The sequence below is a fragment of the Cryptomeria japonica genome, chromosome 11 (genome assembly GCF_030272615.1).
Source record: "Cryptomeria japonica chromosome 11, Sugi_1.0, whole genome shotgun sequence".
NCBI lineage: Eukaryota > Viridiplantae > Streptophyta > Pinopsida > Cupressales > Cupressaceae > Cryptomeria > Cryptomeria japonica.
The window spans coordinates 630,654,423-630,671,945 of record NC_081415.1 but is presented as its reverse complement, the minus strand read 5'-3'; the positions used below and the strand labels follow the sequence as shown (position 1 = coordinate 630,671,945).

The window sequence follows — 17,523 nt, the reverse complement described above, 5'->3', positions numbered from 1 at the left end:
ACTCGCCTTGGCGTAGTTGCATTTTGCATTTCATTTCCCCTTTAGCACTTAATTAATTAAATTAATTAGGTCTAAAGGTTCTATTTCATCATCTTCCACATCATAAAGTCGAGCCCTTTCATTAAAGCGTGCCCCTTTCATTAAAGCGTGCCCCTTTCATTTTATTCTTCCAATACACTACTTAATCAAAAACCCTAATTAGGCCCTATTCTGAGCTTGGGGCTTGATTTCGGGGGTCAAAACATCTCAAAATCACTTGTAACTTCGGGATTCTCTCTAAAATCATCATATCTGATGGCCCTGAAAATTTGGTGAAAAGTTGTCAGGACCGTGGCGCCCGGAGTGCACACGGTCCCAGACATTTTTCCCAAAATTTTAGGAGCGCGATCCAATCATAAAATAAAGCTTAACCCCAAGAAATTGGCAGGATATTCAATCTCTAGGTCAGCCAAAAGTCGGAATTAAGACCTAGGGTTTCATACATAAGAGCTCTCTTTCTTCATTTGAAGGGATCCGAATTTTGTTTTCAGGAACCTCATATGTAGCGAAAGAGCAGATCCGTGAAGACTTCAACAACATTCAACATCCCTCTATCAAACATTTATCAATTCCATTCATCCATTTAGGGCTTGGAAGACATTGAAGAACAATAGGAGATTACCGACTGAAGATTGGCTTGTACTCCTCCCTTGAGGGTTGGGTATGATTTCATGTTGTTTTCATGTCTTGCATAAGCTTCAATATCTCATTTATTCATGCTTTAGATCACTTTGCATCTTGATTTAGAGCATTCACATTATCATTAAAAAGCAATTAGGGTTTACTTTCTAGGTTGCTCTAGTTTGCTTACTTGCATTTTAGATCTTGCACACACACAAGGTCTGCACACACATTACTTTTACAATACAACTTGGCTATTCGTGGAGGTGGAAATCACCGAAGCGGGGGTTTGACTAAGGCAAAACCCTATATAGCCGCCCAAACACCTTTTTCAGATATAAGTGCAGGTTTCGAGACTCAGACAACGCCGCAGGTTGCAGATCCGGAAAAAGCAGGTCGAGACAGCACCCCACATCAAATTGCAGAGCAGAATATTAGGACAGGGGCGTGGGGCGCCCTGGTCCTGCCAGGACAGGGGCGCTGGGCGCCCTGGTCCCTGGGACAGAGGCGCTGGGCACCCTGGTCCTCCTGACAGACAGCATTTCAGACAGTTTTCCAGAGTGCAAAACAGCAGTTTCAGGTGCAGTTCCGGGACAGAATCAGGACAGTGGCGCCCGCGCCCCTGTCCCGAACATTTTCAGTCAAACTTTGACTCCGGGTACACATCTCCATTCTTGTTTTATCCTTGTGTCTACAGCTTTCCATTGTTTAAGTTCAATTCTGCAATCTTGTTGTTAGCTCATACTTGCATTTTAGGGTTAGGAATTGAACTTGCATAATCTTACCTTTCAATTACAACAAAGGAATAGAAACCCTAATAGGTAGCCCGTGGCTCTCTCTTTCACAAAAAGAAGTAGCCAATTGTGTGATACCTCTAGGCTCTTTCATATTCCGTAATGTGTGTCAAAAGGTAAGATTAGGGTATGATAACCTAGTCTCGCTTTTTCCCTCACACAGTAATTATCTCAATCAATTTATCTCATAAATAACATATAAAATAGTAGTATAATAATAGATTAGAAATAATGTAGTCTTAATAGGATTTTTTGCATTTAATAAAAATATAATATAACAATTTTTTAATGAAATAATAAACAAATATAATATCTTCAACATACTTATATTCGTCCAAAGATAGATATGCTATTTTCATTCCACTCATAAACCAAATAGAATACAATTCTCTTTGCGAGGAGGGACATTTTATCAATTGGAAAATCTCTTAGTCAAAAAGAACAAAAACGAAGAAGATGCCACTAGTTGAAATGCGCGATGTTTCAAACCTTATATGCCATTATTTTGTCATTCTTAAAACGCATTCGAATAAAGACAGACGCAAGATAGATGCCGCTCATTCCACTGAGGAACTTTAAAACTCTCTGTTTCCGTTTCAGGTCACACGGCCCCGGAAGAGAATCATTATGGACCAAACAATTAAAGGTAACCCTTTTGAATCTTATTATGTTTCGAACAGGCGACCTTTGATTCAAAATTATACTACTGTTATAACTGTTGAAAACTTGATGCATTTGGATTGTGAATTTTATTGATACTTTTCCTAGTGATCAAGTAGGGCAACGTCTGTCTAGCACTCATATTGTACTTTTGATCATATTTAATTATTAATTGAAAAATAAACATCTGTTCTATTTTAATTATTAATTAATTAAAAAATATGGTCAATGATACAATATGGGTGCTTTGTAGACAGAGGTATCAAATTGAGCTAAGATTTTAGAGTGTAAAATGCCTGAAAATTTAATGTTTTGGAGGAATTATTGTTTTAATTGATTATTTATTCAGAGTCATATGAAATTAATACCGGCGCTCCAGACAAACAAATATGAACTGATTATTTCATGCTTGCAAATATTTGAGTTTTATTTTTGGAAGTAATGTTTTGCCTTATGGATGACAAAAAAACTGTAAACTATTTTGAATTTGCTCATGTCACATTTCCTTCTGGATGACAAAAAACTGTAAACTATTTTGAATTTATTCAAGTACTTAACATTTTGTCTTCTGAATGACAGACGATGTTGGTGCTGGGGAAAAGAAAAATGGACAAACCGGAGTTGACCAGATCAAAAAATTAGGACCACTTTCGCGCAATATTATTCCTCACATCCTCAATTTGTCAGTATCTCTAACCGAGTGTACAGAGATCTTATGCTGCGTCCTTAGGGTATGCGTCCCCGGTATTTTTTCCAGGCGTCCCCATCCAGGGGACGTCCCGGGGACACGGGACTCTTAGGGATGTCCCCATACATACTGCATATTGACAGTGAATTTTGACAATGAATTCTATAAGCAATTTGACTTTGACTCTCAATTTAACACAAATTTGGATAATAATAACTCTGTTAGTTCTTATATGTTAAGGTTCTATAATGTATATGTGCATGCTTTATCCGTTTTTTCATATAAATATTTTAAATTTCTCTATATATTTTAATTTTTCCTATTTTAATATAGCCATCCCCTTTGCCTTCCCCTAGCCGTCCCCAAAATTGACAAAAAAAATCACTGTCCTGGAAACGCATACCCCCATCCCCTGCCGTCCCCGTCCTGGAAACTCGGAGTTGGGGTAACATAGAGATAACATAGATTATTACATTTATGACTAATATTATGTATAAATGGATTAGTAAAATTAAGTTAATCTTGTAGTTCAAGAGCAGGGTATGAAACAAAGCAGTTTTTATGACAGCTTCACCTAAATTCTTTACATTGTTGCTTGTGAAATTCCATAAGAATTAAACTTCAATAAATTGTTTTGACAACACAATTGAAATGAACCATGCAATCGTTGCATGTTATAACAACTGGAGTTTAAGGTGCCAAACAGGAATTTGTTGCACTATATGATGAACTTATTAAAGCTGAGGGGATTGTTTGAGGAATAAGTTAATGGCCCATTAGCTATATGAGACGTAAAAATACAAAGGGCAGTGAGAGCAAGTTTATTGTGTAAACATAGGTCTCCTGTAGGTAGAAGCAATCCTTGTTTATAGGAATGGAAATATTTTTCTCTACCATGGACTCTTATATATTGCCTTACCTGTGATAAGCACGTCACTTTTTTGTAAAAGTAACATCCATTAGGACTCTGAATATTTTTCTCTATTCTTAAAAAATATTCCTAGGTATTATTGCTATACAGAAAATGATTAGCCATTGATTTGACTATTCCAACATACAGTTTGTCAACAAAAGTTTAGAATTCACCTATGTGTTCAAGCAATACAAATTACTTCTGCTACCAACATATATAAGACTGAAAACTAATGTGTGTTACAGCTATGAGCTGCCATAAACGACTTTTATTCAATTTATAGTACATAGTTAATGTCAAGCACATGCCTGTAATACAATAAATCAGATTTTACATCCTTTTGCGCTATTTATGATTTTTCTCGTCCATAAACTCAATGATGTAACCAAAGAAGTATGTTGATCCCTTAGCTTGTGTGTGAACTGTGACTTATTTTTACTTTCTGTCGTAAACCATACTTGATATCTAAGTTGCCGGTTCTGGTATGGGTATGGGTTCCAGGTATGGCAGTAAAAAAAATTAAAATATAAAATGAAAAACAATGCTACTCATAATTCCCAATAAACAAAATATTTAAATATCTGATAATCTGCAAAAATGAAAATACTCATAAATCAGATTTTGCATCCATTTGCACTATTATCAAAGCATGATTTTTCTTGTTCATAAACTCAAAGATGTAACAAAAAATGTATGTTGATGCCATAGCTTGTGTGTTAATTGTGACATATTTCCTTGCTGTTGTAAACTAGAAATCTAAGTCGCCATCCTGGTACAGGTTTGGGTCCCAAGTACAATAGTACGACATTTTCCTCCCTTGGGTATAGGTGCATGCTTGGCTATATGTATTAAAAAGTATAAAATATAAAATATAAAAACAATGATGTTCATAATTCCCAATAAACAAAATATTTTATTAACTCATAATTTGCAAAGATGAAAATACTCGTAAATTCAAATTCAAATTTTTCAAATGACAATACACAATGAAAATTATTTAATGCCCCTTCTTGGGATCTTCCTGATTTTTGCTCTAGAATAACAATTTCTACTTAGTTCTAAGAAGGCAATTCATTTATAAGCACAACTTCAATAAAAAAATGTTTTCAAATTAATACATCATTTAAGATAACCTTGGTTTAGGTCCTTCAACAATATTAATAATCATTAAGGAGTAAGAACATATGATATCATCTAAAGAATTAACAAAAATATCAAGATTTCATGATAGCTTATGCATGCATATAAACATCATTCATATTTAATTCAAAATACATTAATAGCATTATTAATTATTCCAAGGCATATTCCTATACTAACCGTATTAGGAATTTGTTAGAAATGATTGCGAACTGCAATCTCAAGGATGGTTGTCCTTGTATTGCAAGAGCACGGGTGGATCATCGTCCACCCATCTCGGGGTGGCGTACTTGGGAAGATGTTCAAGGCCAGGAGCACTCATATGCCTCTTGACCCATTAGTGTTGCGTCTTGGCATGACGTACTTGAAAGTCCCTCAAGCCCAAGAGCTCTCATTTGCTTCCCAACCCATGAATATGGCAAGATCTTAGTCCATTCCATTCCTCGGTCCACCTTGGAGGTGCACCATCCTCGATCAAGCCCAAGAGCACTCATTTGCCTCCCAGCCCACGAGCATGGCAGGATCTTCAATCCATCCATCTCGGGGTGGTGTGCTTGATAAGAAGCATGAAGATTGCCTTCCTCACCAAGCTCGAGAGCACTTATATGCCACCCGGCCCACAAGTGCTGCATCTTGGGTTCAGATACTTGATGAAGGAATGGTTGGTTCTTCACCTCTCGTGAACTCAAAAGGCCAGTTATCCTTCCTATTTGCAAGCCATTTCTATTAAATTCAAACCCAATTAGCTATATGAATTTGCTGTTCATTATTCTTTAAAGGAAATGCAATTAAGTTACTTATTATGAGAAACTACTTAATTTCTGGAAGGTATATCTGTGCATCTATATATTTATAATCTATTTCTATTCTTAAATTATCTCACAATATTTTATTGTTGATAATAATATTTATTTCTGCCTTTGTATCGTAATTTTCCTTTTTACTTTTCTGATTTCATTTGATGATCCCTGCAAATGAAATGTCTTCCCTTTTATATTCACATATCTAAGTGAAGTGACACATCTATTTGAATAGAGACCACTTTCCCAAGAGTCATGACTTTCTATTCAACCTTAAGTGCTTCTTTATGAATTGTAATTGTTGCCTTTAATTAGTTTTCCTAGCTCTCAGTCGGCCCTCTTGCTAAATATATTATTTTAATTTTGGGTCATTCCTTTTGAATGAAGTATGCTTATTATCCTTGTTCGGTTGTTGTTTTGCTAATAATTGTATTAGTTAACTGTTGTGACCTTTTCACACACTGCCCCATTGCTAACGGGACTCCCTCTTTTTCTGCTTTCTGCGTTGTTAGGCTAGGGTTTCGGCTGCTTAGTGGGCAATTTTGCATTTCCCGTGCCCGAGTCTCAGAGTTTTGATCATGCCTAGTGCCGTCTAGGGTTTCGAAGTTATAGGATCAAATTGCAAACGTTGATATTTTAATGATCCTAAGTTTTGTCTAAGTGTTTGACCTTTTGAGCGTTAACGTGTTTTTAAACACGCGTATCAGTGATTTTAAAGTGCCAAGGTAAGACCTTTTGGAGTTGTTTTCTCGCTCCTAAGGTATTATTTAAATTGATTTCACACTTTATCCCGATATTTTCCTAGTGTTTTGCTCATATTTTTGGAAAATTTGCCTAAGTCCAGTTCAATTTTGAAGTTTCTAAGTGATTTTGAGTGGTTAAAATGATAAATTCCTAAGGGAAATCCATATTCCAAGGGTTAGAGGGTCAAATTCCATGCTAGAGGTTCTTTTCCCCTCACATTCCAAACTACCCACCCCTTTCCCCCACTCAAAATCCACACTACACATGGGTTTCCCTTGAAATCCATACTGGCTATGATTTTCCACCACTGTTTATCCATACCTGGATCAATTTTCCCTTGGAAGTGCTAAAATTTGGCTAAGTGTTAGGATTTTTCCAGACTGCCATCGATTTTTCACTAGGAGTGCGGACTGGAGTGCGGATTATAGTGCAGACAATGTTGAGGATGATTCCATGCCTGGGTCGATTTTCCACTAGGATGTTCTGTGACAAGTTAGTGTGGATTTTTGTCCGGATTTTCATCCAGACAAAGGTCGATTTTCCACTGAGAGCATTTTAATGAGTTTTGAGTCTGGATTTCAATCCAGACATAGGCCGATTTTCCACCAGGGACTGATTTTTGCAAGTAAAGTGAGTTTGGAGTGTGGATTTTCAATCCAGACTGCCATCGATTTTCCCCTAGGGAGTTTTGTGTGCATTTTGATGAAATTGAGCATGGATTTTTATCCAAGCTAGGATCGATTTTCCCTTGCGGGGAAATTTTTGACACTTCAATGTTTTTTTTAAAAGGGATTTTTCAATCCCAACCCAAGTCGATTTTCCCCTGGAGGCTTAATTTGGACTTAAATTGCAATATTTAATAAATGAGCCCCATTTTTAATTGTTTTTAAATAATGATTAATGATTATTTAAAATTTTAAAAGCAAAATTAAATAACTTGCAATAAACATTTAATATTTTAAACCTTCTAGAAGCAACTTAGTTTTTCTACCAAACAAGTATTTAAGTAAGTGTTTTATCCCACATTGCTTGTGTGGTGAAAGTAAGAGGTAAAAGCAAGTATAAGAGAGGAGCCTTAGCATTATTTTATTATTAAATTTGCCAGGTGTCTCCATGAAAGGCGATTTTTCTCCAAGTTGGGCGAATTTTAGTAAGGCGTTGAAGTGAAGTGTTGAATTGAGGATTCTTTCCTCTTCTATTTTTTCCAGCTTGCTGATCTATTCCCCTTGCTGCCATTAAAGACCATTTCCAGATTTTCGATTTTCCAAGTTTGGCGATTTTGGTGAAAAGTGGCAATGTTGTGTTTGGAGACTTGGGAGATATTTTCCTCCATTTTTTGCTTGCTGTTCCAGACCTCCATTGTTGCAGATCCAAGCTGCCATTGATGATATTTTCAGAAATTTAGTATGGCGCCATAGTTGGGTAAATTTCGATTTTGTTTGAGGAGAGGTTTGGTGCCACATTTTGGTGATTTTCATGCATGCTTGGTGGCTGCCATCATTTCCAGCTTGCTGATTCGCTTCAGATCTGAGGTCTTCAGATTTGACCTCCATTAATGGCTGCCTATTAATTTTCAGACTTCAATTTTAGTTGCCCAGCCAATTCCAACTTAGGCGATTTGTATTTGGAGGTATTTTATGGAGTTTTCTGTGCATTTTCAGACTATCTTATCGCTGTTGTGTTGACGTGTATTTTATACACAATCATACACAGAATAAAATACCAATAGGTATCTTATCCTCTCTTGAGAAAATAGTCTCTAACTGCTGAAGATCTGCAAAAAGGATCAGTTAGATGGACTCCAAGGTTCTTTTAGTGGGGTCTCCACGTGTGGACAAGCTTTTTAGTGGTATGATGTGATTTGCTGTTTCCTCCAAGGGGTCTTACGTATTCAAAGCTCGAAGATTTTACTAAACTAAAGGGACTTTCAAAAAAAAAAAAAAAAAAGATAGGGTTTAAGAGGTCTAATCTAGCCTAACCCTATGAACGACTTAGCATGAATGAGATTTGGCAAGACTCAACCAACTTCAATTTTGCCATAAGATAACAACTCAATTGAAATTAGTGCGATCTTCTAAGGTAATAATGATGTTCAATGCATCAAAGACCAAGGACACTACTACAAAGGTACATATCCTAGATACGAAAATGCTTGAAGGTTAGGGACTCAAAATGTTCTCCAGTCGACCACGCAAGGCGTTCCTACAATCAGCAAGAAGCTAGTGGTTTGGATTGTGAATCCTACCAAATATCAAATCTCACACTTAGTCTTTCAAATTAACAAACTACTTTGATTGAGCGTGATTCAAGTACATCCAACAACCATGAAGATAACTTAAGAAATTTGCAACGAAACACCATAACTTCAATATTTTATTGATTTCCAAGTCATCATATACAGCAATTGCTTGAATTCTCTCTTCAAGACTCAATCTTGCTACAAAATAAGAATTGCTTCTAACTCTAATCTCTCTATTTCACTCTTATCTGACTATTCGACTCTTAACTATTTTTAAATGAAATGAAAAATGGGGGTATAAATAGCATCCCCAGTTACAATGAAAGGTCCAGATTGAAAGTAAATCAACGGACAAGATCATGACACCTAAACCCTAATTAGGGTTTGTTACAAATGACCTCCTTTTTACTGAACAATATTAAATACATAGCCAAATATTAAATTTGGCACAAAAATCTAGGAGGTATCAACCAATGAGAAATAAGATGTCATGTCATCTGTAACAACCTTTCATCTAGAATCTTATTCCCTTTCCAATTCTCTTTCTTAGCATATGCAATGAATTTTGTCACGATTCCTTCGATTTTTGTGATTGGAATCTCGGGAAGATTCTTGATACTCTCTTCTAAGTGGATGACCTGATCGAATGCATCTAGAAGAGCTACGTCCCAAGTAGGTTCAAGTTCCTTAGTTCTATCAATCAGGAGCATGGTGGCATACATCTGATCATACTGCTCATCTGTAACGTCTGCGTCCTTGCGAAAGATGATCTTGATTCTATCCTCAAATTCCTGGATATCCACATCTGTCTCGACCTCGATCCTTCTGCCAAGAATGGTACGAAGTACCTCAAATACTCTGTCCTGGATCGGATTGATCACCTCCTCAACTTGACCACATCTAACACTGATGTCTTCGAAGAGAACACCCTTTATATGGAGTAAGGTTGACCACTGAAACAAACTGTGAGAATCACCTTCTAAGATCCTCTCCTGCGCTAAAATTCTTCTGGATGTGTGTCTTATTACTTTCAAGACAGGGATGACAACGTCCTTGGTATGGGCAAATGCAGATACTGTTGCCATCAATCTATGGATAATCTCAAGAACTTGGATAGCCTAATGAATGATCTTCGACATCCTTGTAACAAACTCTATGGCCACTGTATGAGATCTATCCATCCAACTACATGTACGCTGGACCAGGTTCCTGAATCTTTCTGCTTCATTGATCGATTGAAGGGGCAATGCCTGCACTGGTGATCTAACTGGATCCTGACGTCCCAAAGGTTCATTGATGTGACTGAAATATGTCCTCCATGCACCGACCTCTCTCTCAAGCTTTCTATTCTTTTCTACTTCTTCTCTAAACTTGTCCTTCAATGCCTCAAATGTGTCGGTGGCATCATCTAAAGTCTGCTCTGCTGTGGATGGTCCTAACTCAAAAGTCTGTATATTATAATCCTCTGCTAGGATCTCACCCTCATATTTATCTGCTGCCGGTGTAGCTATCTGCAGTTTTCTAGACCCAGTCTCATCTCGAATCATCTTGGACATCTTTGTAGCCTTCTTCTTCTCTGTTGTCATATGTGAACGTCCAACAAGGCTCTCTAAGTCAATTGCATTGTCCTCGTCCTCAATTACGATCACCTTGGTCAATCTTTCCTTCAACCAATCTGGGATATTCGATCTCGTCTCTTGAACTTGAATTTCTTTATGTACTATTTCTTCTTGTCTGGGAGGAGATGTTACTTCATTATCATTATCTAAATCATAGTCTTGGAGAGATCCATCTGATGAAACATGTTGTGCCTGTCCTTCCTCCTGTCTGTCATTCTGTACCATCGACTCCATGGACTCTTCCACTCGAATTGTTCTATTTTCCGGTCTGGAAGAAGTACCTGGTGTTTGATCTTTGTTGGCACCTTGCTTTTTCTTGGAAGACTCTTTCTTCTCTGATCTTTCTTTTCTCTTCGAACCTCTCGAATGGAGATTGCCCTCACTAGCACATCGAAGGTTACCTTCACCTGAATTCCTAGGATTAGGATTGCCTTCACTCACGCTTGCTCCACCTTCGGCTGGTTTTTCTTCCAAAGTAAAAGACATAGCTACGCCTTGTTCTCTCAACTTCTGATGCTGAACGTCTACCCATCTGCGAGTACAAGACAAGACTGGTGCCATCAAATCATCTAAATCCACGGCCTCGGGCTCATTCCAATTCAAACTTATTGTTTTGCTTTCTCTATCATATGAAGATTGGATGTGCCTGCCATTGTCCTGAGCTTGGTCGGCCACTCTGTAAATCCTGCATTTCCTGATGAAATCCAAAGGCAATCTAGAATGTATCTTACGTTTCACTTCAAGGTCATCTAGGAGGTTCATCATAAAATCTTCAATTTGGTGCTCATGTCTAAATCTTCTACCGACCGTCTCCTCTAAATGTCCATATGGATCAAAACTCTCTCTCCAAGCAAAAGATGAAAAAGAATGCAAGGCTAACTCCTTCTCTGCGTCATCCATGGCTAAGACATTAGGACATACCTCAACTGAATTACCCAAAATAATAGGTACCTGGACTCCATTCTGATGTCTGTGTCTGAATGCCTTCACATATGCTGCCAACTGCCTTGTTACTTCAAGTAACACAATTCTGTCTGTCGGGTACCTCGGCAACATGTATGGAGGTAAAGGACATCCATGCACTCTAATGTAAGTGAACTTGGGAAACTGAATGAACCAAGCACCGTACCTCTTGATGAACTCCTGGGCATCTTGAGATAATCTGTTGTGAATCCCTCCTTGCAACGTCCTTGTGATGTTCATCGTGAAAGTATCATTGACTAACTTGTAGTTCTTCCCTGGCGGATGATGCAAGTAGGTATAGGATTCACAAGCTCTGACCTCACCGGGTCCTCTTCCAATCACTCCTCTGTGAGGTAGTCCTGCGTACTCAACGCTCCTGATTAAGGCATAGATGACGTATGAACTCATGTGGAAGGACTTAGTAGCCCTGAGTCTCCTCAACTGTACGTCTAAGCAATGGCTAATTATTCTAGCCCAATGTATTGTACCCTTTCCTTGAACAATCACCTGGATGAAGTAAAACATCCACTTTTCAAAATAGAAGGCATGAGGTGCTCCTGTGACTCTGTTGAGCATGGTAATCAAATCTCTGTACTCCTCCTGGAAATCAATCCGATGCGGTGTGTTCGGTACCTTGCTCAGACGGGGACGACTCTTGAGTAGCCAGTTCTTGTTGATTATGCTTAGGCAAGCATCTGGATCATCCTCGTACACTGATCTGGCTCCTTCAATGCTCTTGTATATCATGTCCCTGTGCTCTGGAAGATGGAAGGCTTCACTTATGGCTTCCTCTGAAAGGTACGCCAAAGTGTTTCCCTCATTGGACACAATTGTCCTGGACTGTGGATTGTAGTGACGGGCACACTTGATCATCAACTCGTGGCACTGAATAGCTGGAGGAAAACCGGCCCCCTTGATGATGCCACTCTCTATTATTCTCCGGGCGACAGGTGATGGCTTGCCAATGTAAGGGACCTCTCGAAACTTCTTCGTGCTAAAGTTTCCCAGGTTTGTATCTCCAATGTTGCTCCACTTTGACACGATCTTGGTCTCCACTTCTTCGGTCTTCTGATCTTCTTTCATGAGAGCTGAGCGGCTGGTGGATGCTCCCGCCTTCGGGGTCGCCATACCTACACAACATTTCATTATAAGAAATAGATTTTGCAATAAATAACGTGAATAAGAGAGATAAATTTTTAGGAAACATCATGATAAGTCCCTAGAGTTATCATTTCCTAAAAAAAACAACGATTGAGCTAAGAGATTCAAAATTCAAAACTTCAAAATTTGAAATATGACGATGAATGAATAAAGCAATAATAATAAATCGCCATACCTCAATAGAGAGCTAACTCTAGAATGCAAAAACAAAATTCGCCTAGGCAAAATTGAGGTATAAAATAATCTTCAATATGATCTCCTCAAAATTGACTTTGCCACCTTTGGAGTGAACGTGATCTTCAAGTATTGCCTTAGACGTGATCTTAAATGGATCTCCAAGTTCGCCTTTGACAAGAGTCTTCAACCCTTGGTAAATTCGCCCAAACGAAGGTCTTCAAGTTCGCACCACCCTTGATGCATAAAGCGCCACCTTTGGTTTGAATTCGCACCACACCACAATCACACTTCGCACCACCCTTGGAGTGTCTACGCCACCTTCGATAATATTCGCACTATCTTCACTTCTCCTTAATTCGCATGAAGAAAGGTAAAAATGATTATGTAAAAATGAAATCTCTCACCCTTCATATATAGCGCGCTCATCCTTTCACCCCTTAGGCCGACTTAGATATAAAAAACATTTTTTTTAAATGCTTTTCAATAAAATAACAAGGCCGACTTGCTTAATTGAGCGCTCCAAATCGATTTTTATTAATTAATTAATTAATTATTAATGCCTTGCGTTTTTTAAATGTGAATTTCGATTTTTAAATAAAGGCAAAAAATAATTAATAAAAGATAACGCCATATTAAATGCTAAATAAAAATGGATTTTCAATTTTTTAATCGATTTAGCATTTAAGGAAATTTAAATTTGTTTACTTGGCGCCAAAATTGGAAGACAAAGGGACGTACCTCATCGCTCTGGTCCCTTGGAGAGGGACAGGAGCGATCCATTATTTTGTCTTGGTTTTGCATTCTTTCACGATCAACTTCTTCATCTCCACGTTAAAATCGATCATCTTGATAGGTTCTTCGCATTTGATCATCTTGCATGTGTGTTTAAGGGCCTTTTGAGTGTACATCGCCCTGGTCCTTGTCCAAAGGACAGGAGCGATCTTCTTGTTTCCATGTCCATCTTGCATCTTTTAACTTCGATCTTCTATTGTTGGCGAATAGCATCCTTTGTTCGTGTCTTTTGCGCTTATTCCATTTGCTCGCATGAAGTTTTGAGCGTATTAAAGGGATCATCGCCCTTGTCCCTTGGAGAGGGACAGGAGCGATCCATGTTCTTTTCCTTGACCTTGGCAACTTTACACTTTGATCTCCTTTGCAATGTCTTCTAGACGCCGTCCTTCACCTTACCTAACTTCGCTTTGCTTTGATCTTGAAGGAACGTAAGTGTTTTGATAATATCGCCTTGGTCCTTGTCCAAAGGACAGGAGCGATGTGAGTCTTTAGCATTGTTTGGCGATGTTTGGACGTTCAACACTCTTGCGAATTATCTTCAAACGATGCCTTGGATCATATGCTATCTTATGACGTCTTGACTTAGCTTGAACTTGAAGCAAAACGAGGAATCCAAAGCAAATCGCCCTGGTCCCTTGGAGAGGGACAGGAGCGATATAGTCTCCATGCTCAAAATGATGATCATTTTACGTTCAAAACCCTTGTATATCATCTTTTATCATACCATGGACCTTCTAAAACATTGCAACATCTTGTCCTTACGTAAATCTTGCATAAAATGGCCAATATATCCAACATCGCCCTGGTCCCTTCCTGAGGGACAGGAGCGATCTAGGTCTTAGAATGCGAATTTCATCATTGTGACGACCTTTTAATGTTTGTGCTTGCTAAAGACGTCTTGAAGTGTCCCTCGCCACCTTGTCTTGACTTGTATCGACCTTGAACTTGTATTGGAAGTAACATCACCACTGTATCGCCCTGGTCCCTTGGAGAGGGACAGGAGCGATCTTCCTTTTGTAGCCTTTATCTCACCTTGCCAGGTTCCAAGTTTATATTCAACGGACTCGTCCTTCTTCACTCCATTCGTCCATGCCTTGACATCATCTGTAACTTTGCAAGAAAATCATTTATATCAAAAATCGCTCTGGTCCCTTCCTGAGGGACAGGAGCGAACTAGGCATTTAGCACTGTTATGGACGTCCCAAAAATCTTCAATTTATATTCAATGCATTTATCTCATGTTTTTCCTTGTTTTTGAACGTAAACTTGCCTTGACCTTTGTCTGGATTTTGCATAATGAAGGAAATCGCTCTGGTCCCTGGGAGAGGGACAGGAGCTACAAGGTACCTCGCCCTGGTCCCTTGGAGAGGGACAGGAGCGATTTGGTCAATATAGGTCATTCTCCTTCGTTTTTGCATCTCAAATTATATTCATTTGGCAAAGCATCTTCCTTTGGACCCTTTTAAATTGTTAAGTCATCGAAATCTTGCAAGGACAAGGCGAAATTTGAATTGTAGCTCTGGTCCTTCACTGAGGGATAGGAGCGATTTTCCTCCTGGAGGCATTTCTGTGTTCATAAAAATCTTCAATTTATATTCAATGGAAAGATATCGCCGTTCTCCATCACTTCCAACTTGAAATTTGTCTGGACTCTGCAGGGATGATGAGATATTTGAAAATGAGCTCCCGTCCTTCACTGAGGGACAGGAGTGATTTTGCTCCTACAGGCCAAAATAACATGATTCTTCACATTTTAACACTTCACGAGGCGAAAACAAATCAATTCCAATGCCCAGGATCAAAATCAAAAAAAGTCAAAATTTGGTCAAAATATTCAATCGGACAAAAATTCACATTTCACTTTCAATACTTAGCCAAATTTAAGCTCTGCATCAACATTCCAATTGAAAATTAGACCATTTTGGCGAATTCATTGCATTCAAAATTTGCATCCTAGAAAAGGAAGCTCAAAAGCTCTCAAAAACGACTGGATTTTGGCCTGAAAAGACAAAATTTAAAACCCTAAGGCTTGACCCTAAATCCAGACGACTAACTAACTAACAAAATCCTAAAAACGAAAGCAAAAGCGAGCGAAAGACAAGCAAAAAGAGGGGGTCCCCATTTGCGATGGGGCGATGTGTGAAATTGTTGCAGATCCGGGCTGCCATTGATGATATTTTCAGAAATTTAGTATGGCGCCATAGTTGGGTAAATTTCGATTTTGTTTGAGGAGAGGTTTGGTGCCACATTTTGGTGATTTTCATGCATGCTTGGTGGCTGCCATCATTTCCAGCTTGCTGATTCGCTTCAGATCTGAGGTCTTCAGATTTGACCTCCATTAATGGCTGCCTATTAATTTTCAGACTTCAATTTTAGTTGCCCAGCCAATTCCAACTTAGGCGATTTGTATTTGGAGGTATTTTATGGAGTTTTCTGTGCATTTTCAGACTATCTTATCGCTGTTGCAGGTCTGAAAACTCCATTGTTAGGCGGTTGTCTTTATAAATTTTCATTTCCAGCCACCTAACCATTTTGGCGATTTTGCTTGGAGGTGATTCCTTAGCCATTTTCCATCATTTTCAGGGATTTTTAACTACTTTGCAAGGTCCTAGTTGTCTTCAGAATTGTTGACCTCCATTGTTGATTGCGGAAGGTGTCTTCAGACATACCTTTGTGTGAAAACACAACCTTTCACACCTTTCCTTAGTCATCATTAATCTGGTGCGATGTCAAAGTCTAGATATAAGGAAATGAAAGAACTATTGAAGATGCTGGAGACTGGATTCTATCCAGAGCTCAAGATTTCATCGAGATGGAAGGAGATCACTGATACAAACATGCATTTCCTAGACTTCAACCAGATGCAACAGCGGATGTTCGGAGTCGGAGATCAAATTCCTTCCCCAGCATATGCGAACATTATGAAGAGTGATATTTTCCATGCCCCTGGATTTCCACAGTCCATACAGTGCAGTTTGCTTATCCTGGAGTGTGCACGATGTTATGATCCGCTCACGAGAATGATCAAGACTCCCAAGGGCGTTGTCATTGCCTACCTTGCTGAGGATGCTATTGTAGAGGTGTTCGGGATTCCACGCGGAACAGACATGAAGGATGTGACCAAGGATGAATATACAAAAAGATACACAAAGAAGATGGGTGTATGCAAGAATTTGATTAACAAAAAGTGGATGATTGAGCCTAGTTCTCATCATCCCAAGGCTCCCATACACTCATGTGTATAGATTTCAAGGAGGAGTATAGCGATTTGATATTCCTACTCAACAGAGTGATGGGGATGCCGCAGGGAGCAATATTCGATGGATGGATGTTCTACTTCATCTAGGATTGCCTTAGAGGAACATTAGTAAATTGGTCCAAGATTATAAGTGACAACCTGGATTTTCAGCTGAGGAATGTAGAGCGGTCCAAGTCATTCGCCATGACTTCTTACCTAGTATACCTGCTTGCACGGTTTGTTTCATACAGAGGATTGATATGCAAAGGTGAAATCGGGAATGGGCAAGGACAATTCCAGAGTCATGAATGCTACGTCCAGCTGAGTATGTATAGAATTGAAGACTATAAGAGAGTGAATGGTGCATTCACTATGTACATCACACGGATGCTGCAAGGGAGAATCCACATAAGATTGTCCAAGGAGGCAACAGACGTAATAGAGAAATATGGATTGTGGTATATACAGTTTCCCACTTTCACTTACCTTAGGATTCATGGGTTTCAATTTGAACCCTACAGACTTCCTAGGTATCCGATCGACAAAATGATCTTGTTGGAAGTGGTGAGACAACTTCTAGAGTTCGATGTTATTCAAAGAGAGAAGAATAGGACATGCATGACATTCCCTATTTCAGTTGGGAAGATATCAGAGGTTTGCCAGTCCGCCATAGCCGCCAGCACTGCGAGTGAGGAGCTTGCATTCTATCGATTTGCTACATACAAGAAAAGAGAAAGATTTGATCCAGACAAGGTGGTCGGAAGGATCATGGGAGAGAAGTTCATTCACAAGGTTGACATAGAGGATTATTGGGCCAACCTAATGGATGAGCAAACAATGAAGAGAAGAATGTGGTCCAGAATGTCAGTGGATTTCATGAGGAAGTGTGGACTTTTCCTCATTCTTGATCAAGTATTAGATGATAGAGATCATAC

At 38.8% G+C, this 17,523-nt stretch overlaps 1 protein-coding gene across 1 annotated transcript in view; it reads left to right on the top strand.

Annotated features, from left to right (window-relative positions):
* The first annotated feature begins 1,923 nt into the window (after nucleotides 1-1,923).
* LOC131063152 (uncharacterized) overlaps nucleotides 1,924-17,523 on the top strand; it is a 60,264-nt gene continuing 44,664 nt past the window's right edge. Inside the window, exons 1-2 of the mRNA XM_057996924.2 lie at nucleotides 1,924-2,100; nucleotides 2,694-2,796. Of these exons, the coding sequence (XP_057852907.2) occupies nucleotides 2,082-2,100; nucleotides 2,694-2,796 (122 nt within the window). The 5' untranslated portion in view covers nucleotides 1,924-2,081. The remainder of the gene's footprint in view (nucleotides 2,101-2,693; nucleotides 2,797-17,523) is intronic.